Source organism: Daucus carota, chromosome 9 (assembly GCF_001625215.2).
Source record: "Daucus carota subsp. sativus chromosome 9, DH1 v3.0, whole genome shotgun sequence".
NCBI lineage: Eukaryota > Viridiplantae > Streptophyta > Magnoliopsida > Apiales > Apiaceae > Daucus > Daucus carota.
In genome coordinates this window covers 33,365,157-33,383,254 of record NC_030389.2, presented here as the reverse complement: position 1 = coordinate 33,383,254, position 18,098 = coordinate 33,365,157, and the positions used below count along the sequence as shown (strand labels likewise).

Below are 18,098 nucleotides of genomic sequence, written 5' to 3'. Positions count from 1 at the left end.
GAAAAGTAAGCCACAAATTTAAAACAGATAGCCAAACCAAAAGTCTGTCAGCTTTATTTGGTAACATCAAAACAATTTAAAACAAACCTTTGCGAAAGGTTCATTTGTTGGTCTCGCAAAACAGAAGAAACTTTGAAAAAAAAGGATAACAAAAGAACATAAATAATCTTGAACATGAAACGAAATTCATTTCAAAATCCTATCCAAGTGATCCAATCACTTGCTCCAATTCAATGGGAAGAAATCTTCAGATTAAGAGATTTGTTAAACCATGTCTTCCAGCTGCCAGAACTCTTTCGAGTCATTTTCGGGGCTGCATCTTGCTCAATAGCCTTGTCCAACCCTGGCTTTTTGCACAGCATGAAGTTCCGCACACCAAATGACCCAATTGTATCCGCAGGGCTCAATGCTGAAAACATATGAATCAAAACACATATAAGCAAATGTAAAACATAAGAGTGCATCAAATGTGTAGCTATCTGATTGTCAATCACATACTGAATGATGAACCAAGTGAATATCCCCCCTACCATACTACCCATATTGTTAATCGAGGTTCAAAACTCAAAAATCATTCCAATTTCTATCAAGTATTGAGCTCTTACTAATCTTTCAGCACAACCTAAATTCACATTCTGTATAAACATGTTGTGCAATACAAACAATTCAATCATACTACACAAATGAACAACACATACATAACGAATAGGCAGAGTACTAATCTTTGAGCCTAAAACCACACCAGTATAAACATTTTCCCCAAGTATACAATGCAAAACAATACAATTTAATCATACTACACAAATGAGCAACAAATACATAACGAATAGGCAGAGTACCAATCTTTGCGCACAACCTAAAACCAACCAGTATAAACATTTTCCACCAAGTATACAATACAAAACAAAACAATTCTATCAAACTAAGCAAGCAATGCAGACACAACAAATAGGCAGGGTTCATCGAAAATTCGGAGGAAAACAAACAATCTCTGTCTAGATTCAGCCAAACATAGCATACTCTAACATAAAATCAAAACACAATAACAAGAAAGAAGTGATGGTTATACCTTCAGTTCCAGCAATGGGAGAGTAGAGCACGAAATTATCCGGTTTCGATCCAAGCACCGGGAGCCTCCCTTCACGAGCATAACACTTAAGCACCTGATCAATAACATTGGCCACAAGCTCCTCCTCATGAACCACAAATCGAATCGGTCCAGCACTCCCCATCACAGTCACACTCACCAACAGCCTGTTCCTCTTATCACCCTGATTCTTCTTCTGCTTAGACAACATCTTCTCACAACAAATAAATAAATAATCCAATCAAGGGGCCACAAAATCAATCAAATACCAAACAATTCACTAAAAATCAATCAAGGGTTGTTAGTTCACGTCTTTAAAAACAGAAAAACAAGAACTGGGCTGAAAAATCTTCAGGGGTCAAGGCCAATGCAGCGAAAGTACCAGCCTTCTTTACAAGAACCAAAGGAGAAGATAGCAGAAACAGAACCAGACACCCCCCTTGATGTGTAAGGGGAGATCATCAACAACTCAACAAAAATTTCCACCATTCACAATCCAATTCCACAGAAAAAAACTCAACAGAAGACGAGAAATAAAAATAAATAAAAGAGATAAAGAAAAAGAAGGAGAATTATGTGTTTGTGTGTGTTGGTGTTTCTGGAATGTGCTAGGGTTTGAGAGAGTTCGATAGAGTTGAGGTTCGGACCAATCTGGGGAGAAGTGTTGTATATATAGATAACTGGGATACGCACACGAGGTTAGTACATTGCACCGACCCGGCTTATTTTTTTGTACTTATATCGGACGTGAAGGGGTAAAAGTGTAATTGTGGGAAGATTGGTTGGTTGAATGAATAATGAATAGGAATAATGGATAGTACGATATTTATGTGGTTTTTCTATTAATGGGTGTAATTATGGGATAAGAATCTGAATAAATGGGAAACTTTTTGTTACTTTTCCGCAAAGATATTTGTGGTTCAATGTTTTCTAGAAAAGAGTACTCCTCCCTTGATCTTAAAATACTCGCTTCAATCTTTGGGAAATTTACAAAAGTAATCATGTTTTCGATCTCGGCTATTGAAATAGGACTTTAATGATTACATATAACTTATAAAATATAATAAATTATATATGATTTTTTGTTTTAGACAGATTTTAAATAAATATCGCAGAATCAACATGCAGTTTTAGAATATAATCACAATGCTTCAAATCCCATAAATTTTGGTGAGATTTCGAAAAAAATTAAAAATATACTAAATAATCTCACAATATCCATCATGTTATTAAGTCAAAAAAAAATTAATCAGCATTTGAATATCATTAAATTTTAATGAATTTTAAACAATTTTAAGTAAATATCATTTGACTTTAAGCATTTTAAAATCAAGATTGAATACCACAATATTTTATAGTATAATTTAACATCCTAATTAAATATTCCAAGATTTTAATACATTTTTCAAAATCCAAACTGAATGCACCCGTATCTCATAAATGAAAAAATTCTTTAAAATCTCAATTGAATATATAAGATTGCAACGCTAGTCGAAAACAGTGATTTTCATGTTACAATTGAAGTTGCATATACTTGTCTCGTATTTTCTTTTGCAACTTGGGTATTTTAAAATGATTATGATAGATATTATTATTATTATTTTTTTAACGTAGGAACCCGCAGCCGCTACCCTTTGAGTGCGCACTGGGTAAACCCAGGAGCTCACGAGCATTCCTCTCATTTTGTAGCATTCCTCTCATTTTTTTCCCAAATACATAGTTAAGATAAAGATATTAGTTTTGGAAAAAAATAAAAATGTTTATCCATGTCTTTGTTCGGTACAAACATCCCATAAAAAATTAATTAACCGATCGTTTGTCATCAATTCTGCTAGCTATCGCTCTGTCAGCCATTTTTTTGTCATATGTAGTGCGTAGCTGTCACTTCGTCTACGATTCCGTTGGCTAAGTTAACAGTGATGTTTTTGATACCATCAATTCAGTTTAGTGATTAAAGTGACACCCCGTGGAGATCAGTGATCGAGTTGATATATTTTGTTGACTTGAGTCATGAGTTTGATAATTAACCATATATATATATAATACTCCCTCTGTCTTTAAATACTTGACGTTTGACTTTTGTGCACACATTTTTTTTATGTGCATTGACTGCATAGCTAGAGTTAATATTTTTAAAATATTCTTTTTGTAAATTAAAGTATAAATTTAATATTTTTATTCAAAAAAAAAGAAAACCTTAAAAATAATAATTTTAAATATGCAGTCAAAACACTTAGAATTGTGTGCTAAAAAGTCAAACGTCAAGTATTTGAAAACATAGGGAGTAATATATATATATATATATATATACACACACACACACACACACTATACCAGATAAATTATAAAAAATAGATACTTTTTATAGTATTATTAAAATTTAAAAATAATATTTATTTTTATTGATCGATCATTATTATATTGAAATATAATATATTTTATAATTTTAAAATTGTCGTTTATTTATATTATACATAATTTTAGTATGATTTGATGTTAAAATATGAGATAATATCATTTTATTGTGTATTACGAGTTAGTAGTTTGTTTTTTTAAAAGTACATTATATATTATAAAATCATTATTTTTTATTAAAAAATTAATTTTCCGAATTCTCCCGGGAATCCTCGTTCCCCTTTCGGGACGTGAATCGAGGTGGAAAAGAATTCTCGTTCGGGGTTCGGGCGGGATCGGAGATGTATATCGAATTCGGGTATCGAGGACGGGGATAGCACTCACCGACCCCAAAGTACGTGCCCCGCCCATCCCTAAACTAATTTTTTTTTGAAATTTTCAGTGTATGTTAAGAATATCATATGCCATTAAATTAATAGCAATGCTAGGGAGCCCAAAATTTGTCCCCAAATTATTTTTCCAAATGACGTGTCAAACACATGGCGGAATTTGGTTGGGTGGTTTATGTGCATACAGGGGGTCCCATTATTTATTAGTATGAGTATAACCAATCACAACTTGCCACATAGATTTGGGAAAAAATTTTGGGAACAAAATTTGGGGTACTTAGCATTTTCCTTAAATTAAACTAGTCCCTCAATTTCAGATTAGATGTCCACTTTCAAAAAATTACACAGTTTAAGAAAAATAAATGTTCACAAATTAATTGTATTAAATGATCATAATATGTGGAATGAGATTCATTTAGGAAATATAATTAGGAAATACGTTTATGTAAACTTGACTTTGAAAATATGATGTTGTATTGTAGACTTGTAGTGGAAATGGACAATTAATTTGATACAACTTTTTTTTCTTTTTTTAAAGAATAGACATATAAATTGAAACGGAGATGGACGGAGTATTAACTAATGCACAGAAAAAATATTGTTATCTTTGGAAAGACACCGATGTTGTAGAAAATTAATTTGATGGATCACAAGTCGAATGAAAAGATGAAGATAAAAAGAATTCCTAAAGTGGGAGTATATTTTTCAAAGTAGGATAAGAAAGTGGAGGACCAAATTTAAGGAACATGTAAAACTAGAATAGAATCTTTATTTGGATGTCGCATTTGAAATTTTGTCTTTAACAAAAAAATACTTGAACAACTGACAAGTGAATTAGAAATTATATTTTTTATACCAACAAATAAATTTAATAATAATAATAATTTTTTATATGCACAAAAATATCCAATAATAAAATGATGTCATATAAATAAAAAAATACCTCCTGTGCTTCTGTGTATTTTATTTTTATTTGACGTTTTGACTTTTGATAGGGGTCAGCATAAAAATCCAAAAATCTGATTATCCGACTTTCCTGTCCAGTATATATCTGGTTCAAAAACATCCGAATATATGGATATTTTACTCGAAAAACCAGACTGGATAGCCAGTCCGGATTTTCTTTTATAAATTCAGATTCGGATCATTACTTTATATAAAACCGAATATCCAGATCCGATCAGATTTTTGATTTCTATTTTTTTTTAAAAATATTCATGATTAATATACTTATTAAAAATAAATAGGGCAATATATAATATAATAAATAAAAAAATAATGAGTAATTTACACTTTGTACCCCATAAGTTTAAGCGCTATTTCGATTTGGTCTCAAACAAAATTTCTTGTCAATACGCACCCTAATGTTTAAAAAACGCTTTGATATACACCCCTTTGACCATATTCAGTCAAAAAAGTGCATATCCAAGCGCTTTTTAAATATTAGGGTGCGTATTGACAAGAAATTTTATTTGAGACCAAGTCAAAAAAGCACTTAAATTTATGGGTTTAAAGTGTAAGTTACTCAAAAATAATTAGTGATATAAATTTTTATGATGATAATACTAGTATATATATAAAAGGATTCATTATGTTTGATTAAATATAGTCAATATGATGATTACAAATATTAATTATAAGAACTATTATAAGAATTGAACTACATATTCTACTAAATCTTAAAAATTACAAGAAAAATGAGTTTATAGATATTAAAATTTAAATTTTAGAATTTTAAGTTGCTAATAATCATTTATAACTTTTAAACTTAGTTGTAACAGGTTAAAAACATAATTAAATTGAGGAATAATTTGAAAATTAAATTAGTTATATGTACAAATTCAAATCCGGATAATACGGCTTTTCGATTCAATTAAAAAGGTTATTTGGATTCCTGATATTTGATTAAACCGAAACCGTAATTTATTTTTGATGATTCGAAAAAACCGAATAATCGGTTTGACTATTAATAACCAGACCGAAAATCCGATGTTGCAGACCCCTACTTTTGACACACATTTTAAGTGATTTGACCGGATGGTTAAAAATAGTATTTTTCTAATTTTTTCTGAATAAAAGTATATAATCAAAATTTTAATCCACAAAAAGTTTAATTAAAAACACGTAAAAATTTGTGCCAAAAGTCAAATTAAAAAACCTGAGAAAATAATTGTTATTATTATCGGCGAACATTAGAATAAATTTTCATCAAAATCAAAAATTATTTACATTATAATCCATGAAAATTATGTGAATTCATGAAGTTGACATCGAAACTTGTAAAAAATTTGTATAGGAAGAAAACAAAGACAAATATCACGAGATCGTTTTAACAATAAGCCTATAAAATGGGATAGTGATAGTTTATACACAAATAAAACTTGAATAAAACCTTTTCTGTTAGTTGCCATATTTTAATTTATTTTCACAGATAAATAGTTGAAAAACATATCACTTAAGAATATATCCTTGTCTGCTGTCAAAAAAGAATATATCCTTGTCTGATCGCAAACCATTTTGAATAAAGAAAGTTCTTTATGATTGTAACAATTTTTTAATTATGTTACTACAATTTATTTAAAGGAAAATTATGTTAATACAATTACTATTTCAAAATTTTAAATTTATACCTGAATTTGAGTTTCACTTTAGACGGAGTATATGATTCGATGAATGTGTAATCAGTTGATGGGAAGAGAGGAGTAGGATACAAAGAGTTGTTTGGAGTTAATGTGCACTTGAATCACCATTAAACTGTTGCACTTCTCTATAACGGGAAACGATCAGTTATATAAAGCATACACGTACTGGTAATATTTTGCACGTAAAAATGGCGAAAAATGAAGTAGCGGTTGGAATAGACCTAGGCACCACATACTCGTGTGTTGGTGTTTGGCAAAATGATCGAGTTGAAATCATTGCAAATGATCAGGGGAACCGCACGACACCGTCGTACGTTGCTTTCACTGATACGGAGCGTTTCACGGGCGATGCTGCTCGGAATCAGTCTGCTTTGAATCCTGTGAATACTGTTTTCGGTACAAAATATAATTTTAGTTTACACTTTGTTTGTTTACTCTGTTAATAATTGTATAGTGATTGTTAGTGTGTGATGATGGGCGGATTGACAGTGAGGCAGTGGTAGTTTCTGATGAATTTTGTATATGCGTATGATACATCTTTAATGTTAGTTATTACCTTCTGATAAATGACTTAAAGTTGACGGTCGTTCAATTGTTTAATCCTTAATAGTTGTATATTGGTTGTTAGTGTATGTTTATGGATTCTCAGCAATTCTATAGTATATGAGATATATTTTCAATGTTAGTTATTATTCACGATAAATGACCTAAAATTGACACCCAAAAGTGTGGTTTGGTTCTTGCCCATGTTTTTTCCTCAAAATAATTATAATTTGCTTGCTTTTGTACCTCAATTATTTCCTCTATTACGTGTTAACTGATACAAAATCTCACCAGATGTAAGTTTAAACATTTTTGCCTCCACAATTACCAATTTCTAGATCCGTCCCGGTCCATGGGCACACATTAGAAAATCTGTTTTCCAATATTGTGCTTGTACATGCAGATGCTAAAAGGTTGATTGGAAGGAGGTTTTATGATTCGACAGTTCAAAGTGACATGAAGCTGTGGCCATTTAAGGTTGTTGGTGACAATGGTGACAAACCAAAAATTGTTGTGAATTACAAAGGTGAGGAGAGGAGATTCTCCCCTGAGGAGTTGTCTTCAATGGTTCTTCTGAAGATGAAGGAGATTGCCGAAGAATACCTTGGAAAGAAAGTGAAGAATGCTGTTGTCACAGTCCCTGCGCACTTCAATGACTCGCAGCGCCAGGCTACCAAAGATGCAGCAACAATAGCTGGCCTTAATGTGTTGCGGCTTCTCGTTGAGCCAACAGCTGCTGCTGTTGCTTATGGTCTTGATAAAAATCTGACAAGTGGAATGGAAGGCGAGAAAACTGTTCTTATTTTTGATCTAGGTGGTGGTACATTTGATGTCTCTCTTCTCAAAATTAAGAGGGATAATATTGAAGTGCTCGCTACTGCTGGTGACACTCATCTAGGAGGCGAGGATTTTGACAATCGTTTGCTTAACCATTTTGTGAAGGAATTTAGAAGGAAGTATGGAAAGGATATCAGTCGAAATGCTAAATCTTTGAGAAGATTGAGAAATGCATGTGAAAAGGCGAAGAGAATACTCTCACATAATGCTACGACGACTATTGATATAGATTCTTTGTATGAAGGAATTGACTATAGCACCAAAATCACCCGAGCCAGATTTGAGGATTTAAACTTGGACCTTTTCAGAAGTTGTTTGGATACTGTGGAGAAGTGTCTGGAAGACGCGGAGATGGACCAAAGCAGTGTCCATGATGTTGTACTTGTTGGTGGATCTACTAGAATTCCAAAAGTGCAACAACTGTTGCAGCAGTTTTTTGAAGGGAAGGAACTTTGCAAGAATATAAACCCTGATGAGGCTGTCGCGTATGGTGCTGCTGTTCAAGCTGCTACATTAAGCGGGGAGGGTCATCAGAAGATCAAGAATTTGGTTCTCCTAGATGTTACTCCTCTGTCTCTGGGGGTTGCAATTGAAGGCGGACTGATGTCTGTAATTATTCCAAGAAACACAACTATTCCAAATACTATGCAAAAAGTGTATTATACCTGTAGTGATGATCAGAAAATCGTTAAAGTAAGTGTTTACGAGGGTGAGAGGGCAAGGACTGAAGACAACAATTTACTTGGAGAGTTTAAACTATCTGGCCTGCCTCCAGGCCCAAGGGGTAAAGTTAAGTTTTTGGCAACATTTACAATTGATGCCAATGGGGTATTAAGTGTATCTGCCAAGAATGAGGATAATGGAGTGAGAAATAGCATTAAAATAAAGAAAAGTGGAACACTCACGGCGGCAGAGATTGAAAGAATGGTGAGAGATGCTGAGCAGTTCAAGGTTGAAGATGAGAAGTTTAGGAGAAAGATTAGAGCAATGCAGGAATTTGAGGATTATGTATATAACACGAGGGACAATACTGAAGGAAACTACAGGCTTAAAGCTTCCGTCAAGAAGATGATAAGTTATTCTATCAAGGAGGCTATCGAGTGGCTAGATGCAAACCGGGATGCTGAAGAATATGAGTACGAGTTCAAGAAACAGCAATTTGAAGCAATGTGCAACCACCTCATTCCTGGCATGGGAGGTATCAGCATTGAAGAAATTGAATAACCTGATTGTTTGATAGCTTTGAACTATTTATTATGTTTGGATTCTCAGAATTTTATCTTATTTTGGTTAATCTACAAGCAATCATTGCTGACAAAATATAATTACTTCCTGTGTGTTTGATTTCACTTTTCTATTTGCAGAATTGTCAATTAACTTACCAAACATAGCTAGTTCATGGTAAAAAAAATTTGTTCACAGAAATTAAGCATATCCTTTTCGACATTTCTGATTGCTAAGAGCCTAAGATGTTTAGGTTCTTAAATCAGGACCTTATGTAAATATATAATCTTCTCGCTTGCAGGCACTGGTCCCCATAAGTTGAAACATAGTTCAGTTTTTCAGGACCGAACTCAGTGCTAGTCTACTCCTCAGTCATAACCATAATCCTTTTATGTTTGCTCATGGAATATTTTTAAACTTCTGTATAAAACATAGAAACTGTGTTTTCTAGTATTTGTAAGGACTCCATTAGTGTGCAATCTGGAGCAATCCTTGAATCAGGTAATGCGAAGTATAGAAAATTGTCCTTATCTTTGATCTCGGTGATGGTACTTTTGACAATTTCCCAAAATTAAAAGGATAATTTTGAAATACTAGCTACTGCTGGTGGCACTCACCTTGGAGGTGAAGATTCAATAATCGTTTGCTAAATTAATGTGTTGACTACTTTAAACGGAGGAAGAGAAAGGACATTAGTTGAAATTTTAAATCTTTAAGAAAATTGAGAAACGCTTTTGAAATAGATGAAGAGAATCCTCTCACATAATACTTGGGACAACTATTGATGTTGATTTTTTGACACGAAATTGACCAATCCAGGAAGAATTTCATACCACTAGGAAGAATTTCGTTAAGATGAGTGTTTACGAGGGTGAGAGCAAGAACAGGACAGAACAATTTACTCAGAAAGTTTAAACTATATAGCCTGCCTTGTGGCCAAAGGGGTATCAAACGTTTCCGCGGAGAATAAGGATACTGGACTAAAGAATTGCATTAAATCAACAAAATAGGAGCGCTCATGAAGGGAGAATGTGAAAGAATGGTGAAAGATGCTGACCAGTTCTAGGCTGAAGATAAGGGCTTTAACAGAAGGCTCAACGCAATGCAGGCATTTGAGAATTATGTATATAAAATGAGGGACGAACCCGAAAGAAATTACAAACTAGAAGCTTCTGTCTAGTAGATGATAATCAACCCCATTGCAGGTATCCTCATGAAGAACAACTTAACTATTGGCTTACATATTTTCACCAACTTTCTGAGAACAGAAAAATGCTCAAGGTTTATCTGCACCAGTGCACCCCACTAAAAATTAGGAATTTGAAAATTTTGTTAATGTTTTTCTGATTTTTTTACATTAATGAACTTTAATCTTGACCTCAATAGAAAAATTAATTAACAATATAAGATTTTAAATGACAGAGTTTATTCGAACTACACGCTGAAGCCTTTTCACCAAAACAGGCTCAGGAGTTGAGATCTCTATAAACAATCATTGCTGATAAAACATAGTAATAACAAATTAAATAAGTGGGAATCCCATTGGAGGATAAAACCAACTCTTCTAGGAGACAAATTTAATCAGTTATTTTCATCAAAAGGATGACTTTGCATTTGGAGATGCAAAGGCAATATTATTTGGCTTCATGATTTGAGCTGGTTACAGACTTAAATTGTTGCAGCGAAAGTGAAAGGCCCCAACATTATTAGCCACGAGTCGAAGCATAGTTAAATTTCCTGTACACATGTCCATATACCTGTGTCAATTGAAGATATGCCAAGCAGCTAGGTTTTAAGTTACGAAATCTTCCAAAACCTTGTTGCCAGGATCTTAAATTGAAAACACTTGGTCAGAAGCAGGGCCGTCTCAACCAAATTTGGGGCCCTAAGCAAATCTTAAAAATGAGGCCCTTGACTCTCTGAGTCAAGTGATCACTACTTCTCCGGGAACAAAATGGCCTTGAGGTATTTAAAATGTATCCCATGCAGTCATGCCTATAAACTAATAGCAGCAATTACAACTTGGTTAAATATATTCTTGCTGAGTTTTATTAATATCTAATCACTCTCCTTCTATTAAACACTTTAATGAATCGAAAACCTTTAAATCTGAACAAAACATTCCCACAGAACTACTACTCCTTTTAGTTCATCCATTATTAAGCCAACTACTCGTCGTTTAAGACTGCATCAAAAGTTGGATGATAAACATTCGGCAGAACTACTGATATATGTTGAATGGCATATTAATACTTGTAAAAATAAAATTTGAATAAAAACCTTTTCTCTGAGGTCATATTTAATTTCTTTTTATAGATAAATAGTTAAGCATATATTCTTTTCTGATTGCAAACCTTTTTGAATAAAAAAAATTCTCTATGGTTGTATTTAGGAACAATATTTTATAATTTTATTATATAATACAATTTCTATTTTTAGTTTAGAATTACTATTTTAATTTTTTAAATTTACATAAGAATTTGAATTTATCTTTGATGTAGAGCTTTGTCTCGGCTTTCATCGAGAGGCTTATATTTGTTTTTAATTTTAAACCGAAAAATGTCTTGTGTAATAAAGTAGAAATTAAATTAAAATCATAAATAAATCATAAATTGACTTGAAATTAGTTTGAAATATTTTTTTAAGTTACTTAGTTTTTTCAATTTCTTTTTAATAAAAGTTATCTATAAATCATTATTCATAAATCACATTTATTTTTATTATAATCATAATAATTTATAAGTCAAATTCAAAATTATCTAAATAGACTTCCAACTTATCACAGTAACTTAAGATAAGGACAAATGAGCTGCTCAACCAAATGGGTGATAGATGATTCGATGAATGTAATCAGTTGATGGGAAGAGAGTAGGATACAAAGACTTGTTTGGAGTTTATGTGCACTTGAATCACCATAAAACTGGGCACTTCTCCACAATACACATGCCTGTAAAAATGGTGAAAAATGAAGTAGCGGTCGGAATAGACCTAGGCACCACGTACTCCTGTGTTGGTGTTTGGCAAAACGATCGAGTTGAGATCATTGCAAATGATCAGGGGAACCGCACGACACCGTCCTATGTTGCTTTCACTGATACAGAGCGTTTCATTGGCAATGCTGCTCGAAATCAGTCTGCTTTGAATCCTGTGAATACTGTTTTTGGTACAAAATATAATTTTAGTTTACACTTTGTGTATTTACTGTGTTAATAATTTTGTAGTAATTGTCAGTGTGTGCCGATGGCAAAGACGGATTTATAATGAGGATACTTGTCCTCGCTGTCTGTATATGTATGATATATCTTTAATGGTTATTTATTTTCCCATGATAAATGACTTAAAATGGATACCCAAGAGCGTGGTTTTGATTTGATTGTTGTTAGTATTTTTTTCTCAAAAAAACAAATATCAATTTGCTTGCTCTTGTATCTCAATTTTTTTCCTATATTATGTTTAGTGATTTTAAATCTCACTAGTTATATGTTTTAACTTTTTTGCCCACACAATTACCAATTTCGAGATCCGTCCCCGTGGATGGACACATCAGAAAATCCGTTTTTTTTAATATTCTTCTTATACATGCAGATGCTAAAAGGTTGATTGGAAGGAGGTTTTCCGATTCGACAGTTCAAAATGACATGATGTTGTGGCCGTTTAAGGTTGTTGGTGACAATGGTAACAAGCCGAAAATAGTTGTGAATTACAAAGGTGTAGAGAGGCGATTCTCCCCTGAGGAGTTGTCTTCAATGGTTCTTCTTAAGATGAAGGAAATTGCCGAAGAATACCTTGGAAAGAAAGTGAAGGATGCTGTTGTCACAGTCCCTGCGCACTTCAATGACTCGCAGCGCCAGGCTACCAAAGATGCAGCAACAATAGCTGGCCTTAATGTGTTGCGGCTCCTTGTTGAGCCAACAGCTGCTGCAGTCGCTTATGGTCTTGATAAAAATCTTACAAGTGGAATGAAAGGCGAGAAGACTGTTCTTATTTTTGATCTAGGTGGTGGTACATTCGATGTTTCTCTTCTCAAAATTAAGAGGGATAATATTGAAGTACTAGCAACTGCTGGCGACACTCACCTTGGAGGCGAGGATTTTGACAATCGTTTGCTTGACCATTTTGTGAAGGAATTTACAAGGAAGTACGGAAAGGACATCAGTCGAAATGCTAAATCTTTGAGAAGATTGAGAAATGAATGTGAAAAGGTGAAGAGGATACTCTCACATAATGCTACGACGACTATTGACATAGATTCTTTGTATGAAGGAATTGACTATAGCACCAAAATCACCCGAGCCAGATTTGAGGAGTTAAACTTGGACCTGTTCAAAAGTTGTTTGGATACAGTGGGAAAGTGTCTGGAAGACGCGGAGATGGACCAAAGCAGGGTCCATGATGTTGTACTTGTTGGTGGATCAACTAGAATTCCAAAAGTGCAACAACTGTTGCAGCAGTTTTTTGAAGGGAAAGAACTCTGTAAGAACATAAATCCTGATGAGGCTGTTGCCTATGGTGCTGCTGTTCAAGCTGCTACATTAAGCGGGGAGGGTCATCAGAAGATCAAGAATTTGGTTCTGCTTGATGTAACTCCTTTGTCTCTTGGGATTGCAGTCGAAGGCCAACTGATGGCTGTAATTATTCCGAGGAACTCAACAATTCCCACTTCAATGCAAAAATTATTCTGTACTAGTCGTGATGATCAAAAATCTGTTAAGATCAGTGTTTACGAGGGTGAGAGAACCAGAACTGAAGACAACAATTTACTTGGAGAGTTTGCACTTTATGGCCTGCCTCCAGGCCCAAGGCGTCAAGTTAAGATTTCTGTAACTTTTAAAATTGATTCCAATGGGGTATTACATGTTTATGCGGAGAACAGGGTAAAGGGACTGAGAAGTAGCATTGAAATAAAGAAAAGTGGAACACTCACCGCGACGGAGATTGAAAGAATGATAAGAGATGCTGAGCAGTTCAAGGTTGAAGATGAGAAGTTTAGGAGAAAGATTAGAGCAATGCAGGCATCTGAGGATTATGTATATAACACGAGGAACAATACCGTAGGAAATTACAGTCTTAATGCTTCTGTTAAGAAGATGTTAAGAATTCTATCAAGGAGGCTATTGTGTGGCTAGATGCAAACCGAGATTACAAGAAACAGCAATTTGAAGCAATGTGCAACCACCTCATTCCTGGCATGGAGGTATCAGCATTGTAACCTGATTGTTTGATAGCAAGATTTGAACTATTTTATTATATTTTGGTTAATTGTTTTTAGAAGTACTGGAGAATTATCAATTCATTATTTCATCAGTACTTATTTTTACTTGTGGAAAAATTTAGTCTAGGCATTTACTTAACCTTTTCCTTCACAGAAGTGGAGTACTTGAAGCTCAATGGCTCTACCGATATGCCAGGGTCAAGTTGAGTACATTGTTGCAGCGAAAGTGCCCACGAGTCGAAATATAGTTAAATTCAACATTGCATGAAATAAGGATATTAAGATTATCTGAAACATGCTAAATGGATCATCTACTTCACGGATTTGTCAAAATTAAAGGGAAGCTAGTGTTAATTCCGATCCACCGGGTAAATCTTGACCCAATGGATAAATTCCTCATTATACTTTAACATATATTATTATATAGATAGATTTACACAGCTTCAAAATTTTTTAAGCAAATAATTATGTAATTCTAATAGAATGGGTAAAAAATTAGTTATATTCATGTATAATTAATACAATTTTAGTGATGACAACAATAATAAGACATCACATTTAATATTTATTAATGTGTGAAATTTGCAAAGAAGAGGATTAAATAGGAAGGAGGGAGTAACATTTTTATTCTAGTTTTATTGATTATATAAAAATGATTTTTCTAGTGTGTGTTCACTTTTCATTTTGGTATTGAGTTTTTATTGGCTCCAATCTCATTAATGACGAGGATCTTTTGTAAGTCACAAAAATATTTAACATTATAAATATGTCACTATCCAGTGTCACGGCTTATATACGGCTCATATTCGTTTCATATCTCATATTCGTTTTGAAAGCAATCCAATAAAAAATTAAACCCGAATAATATACGATCCCGGATATAAGTACTCATATACCCGCTCACATTAGGTATCATATTATTTTTCATAATATGATCCTACCCGAGTATCATCTATGGTTCATATTCAATTCGAACTCACATACAAATTATATTTTTAACTCATTACATTCGTAAGTAAATAGTCATCGTTTTATAAACTTTTAATATCTCATTTAAGTTTAAATCTTCACAAAATATAATTTATTCTCCGTGATAATGCATATTATCGTCATATATATATATTTAATAAATTATATATACATACATATAATTGTAAGTTTTAATTTATAATTATTATATTTTTATAGGATTACAGATAAATGATAATTATTTAAATAATAATGATATTTAATGTTAGTGGATCATATCCGGCTCATACTCGGTGGATCATAAACTACCTGGTTAAAAAAATAGAAAATACGATATTGACTCATATTCAGTTCAGATCCGGATCCTAAATTTCTAGAATCAATTTATATTCAAATAAAATGATCCCGACCCAAATTTAAACCTAAAAATAATATGATCCGAGTAGAAAGATACCCAGTATAACACACACAAGAAATATCCATATAAAAATATAACTAAGTTTCACCAAAATCAACATCATCACATTGTAATTCGTGAAAATTATGTGGATTAATAAAATTAACAATGAAATTTGTATAAATTTGTATATGAAGAAAAAGAATACAAATATTAGTGATAGTTTATAAGTTGGGCACAAATAAAACTTGACTAAACCTTTTCTCATATTTAATTTCTTTTCATTGGTAATACTTCAAAAACTTATCACTCAAGAATATATTCTATCTAATTACAAACTTTTTTGAATAAAAGAAATTTTTCATATTTTAAAACAATATTTTCAATTATATAACAAAATTGCTATTTTAAAATTCAAATTTATACTAGAATTTAAATTTCACCAAATTTGAATTTTTCATTGAAATCAAATATTTACATTGTAATTAGTGATAATTATGTGAATTAATAAAGTTAACATCGAGACTATTACAACGAAACTTTATCAAAATCAAGCATTATTTACTTTGTACTTCACGAAAATTATTTAAATTAATAAAGTTAACATCAAAATTTGTGTAAAATTTGTATATCGGAAGAAAAGGAAGATAAATATTATAAGATTGTTTTAGCAAAGAATAATGATAGTTGATACAAGTAAAATTTGAATAAAACCTTTTCCTTAAGGCTATATTTAATTTCTCTTCATAGATAAATACTTAAGAATATAATTTTTTTGATTAAAACCTTTTTGAATAAAATTTATTTTTGATTGTATTTAGGAACAATATTTATATTATATTTTAAAATTACTATTTTTAATATAAAATTACTATTTTAATTTCTTAGAATTTATAATTGAATTTGAATTTCTCTTTAATATAGAGATTTGTCTCGGCTTTAACCGATAGGCTTAGAGTTGTTTCCGATGTTAAACTGTTTTTTGTGTAATAAAGTAAAAAAGTGAATTAAAATCAGATATAAATCAGACACCAACTTAAAATTAGTTTAAAATATTTTTCCTAGTAACTTAATTTTTTCAGAAATTTTCTATAAATCATTATACATAAATCACATTTATAATAATTTATAATTCAAATTCAAAATTATCGGAACATAATTCCAGCTTATCACGTTAACTCAGGATAAGGACAAATGAGCCGCTCAGCCAAACGGACTGATAGATGATGTGATTCGATGAATGTAATCAGTTGATGGGAAGAGTTGTATGGAGTTAATGTGCACTTGAATCACCGTAAAACTGTTGCACTTCTCTATAACGTGGAACGATCAAGGGTGTTGCTAAATACACTCCATTTTTCCTTGGTGCAGTTCGCAGGAATTACAAATTTAACCTTTGATTTATTAAATGAGCGAAACCCTAATAAATACGTCGATTTCAACGTACACCAGAGTAACATACAGGCTGCGGGTCTGGGGTATGTGTATATTTGCACGCAGAACAACACTATGTTATGGCACTAATTGGAAACTTCAAATAATTCTTACTTTTTAAATTTTAAATTTTAAATTAATTAGTTTTTTATTATAAAATATGTATTCTTTTCAAAAATATATGATAAAATATGATCACATTTTAAATAGTCTAATAGTTTTGTATATTTAATATTGTGAATTACTATAATTATTGACTATTAAAGAATCATTCGTTTTTATAAATTTTAATACATTTTAAAATTTTGTGCAAAAAGTAATTTTCAATCACAAAAAAATTAAAATCACATTAAAAATTACTTTCATAATATTTTTAATCTTTTATTTTTAGATTAATTATTTTATTTATTTATATATATATAGATATATTCAAGTTCTTATCTAAATTAAAGAATTGAAAAATTAAAGAATGGGAGAAACATATAACATATTAAAATGCTAAATTTTTATTAAATGTTCTAGGCCGGCTAAAGGTTAAATTATAAAATAATTTAAAGATATCGATCAAAAATTACAAAGGAGGATAAAATTATATATAAAGTAAAATATTTTAATGATAAAATTATACATAAAATCAAATTAAATTATATGAAAAAAAAGTTATATATACAAATTATCTTCTAAATTGTTAATACATATTAAAGATTCTACGCCAGCTGAAGGTTATATTATAAAAAAATCAAGTATTTTTTGTTTTGGCTAAAATATTATATCACTCACTAGTGTCAATTTTTGGATATTTTATGTTATTGGGATTGTAGTCCATCCCAACCCTAACGGTTATGGTCCAAATAATATAATCTCGAAATTATAAGTTTTTTCATTAAACGAGAATGAATAAAGTAAGAAAATTAAACACATTTATAAGAAAATAAAAGCGTCTATAAAATTATATATAAATTCAAGTATCTTAATTATAAAATTATATGTAAAGTCAAAAAAAAATTTA

General features: G+C 31.6%; 3 protein-coding genes across 3 annotated transcripts; 2 read left to right on the top strand and 1 right to left on the bottom strand.

Annotated features, from left to right (window-relative positions):
• Window positions 1-1,796, bottom strand: LOC108201879 (uncharacterized protein At4g22758). The gene is made up of 2 exons (XM_017370214.2): window positions 1,070-1,796; window positions 1-409 (listed from the first exon to the last, which is right to left on the bottom strand). The coding sequence occupies exons 1-2, from the start codon at window positions 1,296-1,298 to the stop codon at window positions 231-233; spliced, it is 408 nt and encodes a 135-aa protein (XP_017225703.1). The 5' UTR covers window positions 1,299-1,796; the 3' UTR covers window positions 1-230.
• A 4,699-nt stretch (window positions 1,797-6,495) lies between these two features.
• LOC108200880 (heat shock cognate 70 kDa protein) lies at window positions 6,496-9,202 on the top strand. Its single transcript, XM_017369145.2, has 2 exons — window positions 6,496-6,869; window positions 7,420-9,202. The coding sequence occupies exons 1-2, from the start codon at window positions 6,662-6,664 to the stop codon at window positions 9,075-9,077; spliced, it is 1,866 nt and encodes a 621-aa protein (XP_017224634.2). The 5' UTR covers window positions 6,496-6,661; the 3' UTR covers window positions 9,078-9,202.
• A 2,664-nt stretch (window positions 9,203-11,866) lies between these two features.
• LOC108202013 (heat shock cognate 70 kDa protein) lies at window positions 11,867-14,217 on the top strand. Its single transcript, XM_017370372.2, has 2 exons — window positions 11,867-12,240; window positions 12,663-14,217. Exons 1-2 carry the CDS (start codon window positions 12,021-12,023, stop codon window positions 14,201-14,203), a joined length of 1,761 nt encoding a protein of 586 aa, XP_017225861.2. The 5' UTR covers window positions 11,867-12,020; the 3' UTR covers window positions 14,204-14,217.
• The last annotated feature ends 3,881 nt before the right edge of the window (window positions 14,218-18,098 follow it).

What these genes read in the sequence shown, in the direction of transcription:
- LOC108200880 (XM_017369145.2), top strand. Translation starts at nt 6,662, where the DNA reads ATGGCGAAAAATGAAGTAGCGGTTGGAATAGACCTAGGCACCACATAC. An exon ending in TCCTGTGAATACTGTTTTCG is followed by an intron (nt 6,870 to 7,419) that starts GTACAAAATATA and finishes TTGTACATGCAG; the next exon opens with ATGCTAAAAGGTTGATTGGA.
- LOC108202013 (XM_017370372.2), top strand. Translation starts at nt 12,021, where the DNA reads ATGCCTGTAAAAATGGTGAAAAATGAAGTAGCGGTCGGAATAGACCTA. An exon ending in TCCTGTGAATACTGTTTTTG is followed by an intron (nt 12,241 to 12,662) that starts GTACAAAATATA and finishes TTATACATGCAG; the next exon opens with ATGCTAAAAGGTTGATTGGA.
- LOC108201879 (XM_017370214.2), bottom strand. Translation starts at nt 1,298, where the DNA reads ATGTTGTCTAAGCAGAAGAAGAATCAGGGTGATAAGAGGAACAGGCTG. An exon ending in TCCCATTGCTGGAACTGAAG is followed by an intron (nt 410 to 1,069) that starts GTATAACCATCA and finishes ATATGTTTTCAG; the next exon opens with CATTGAGCCCTGCGGATACA.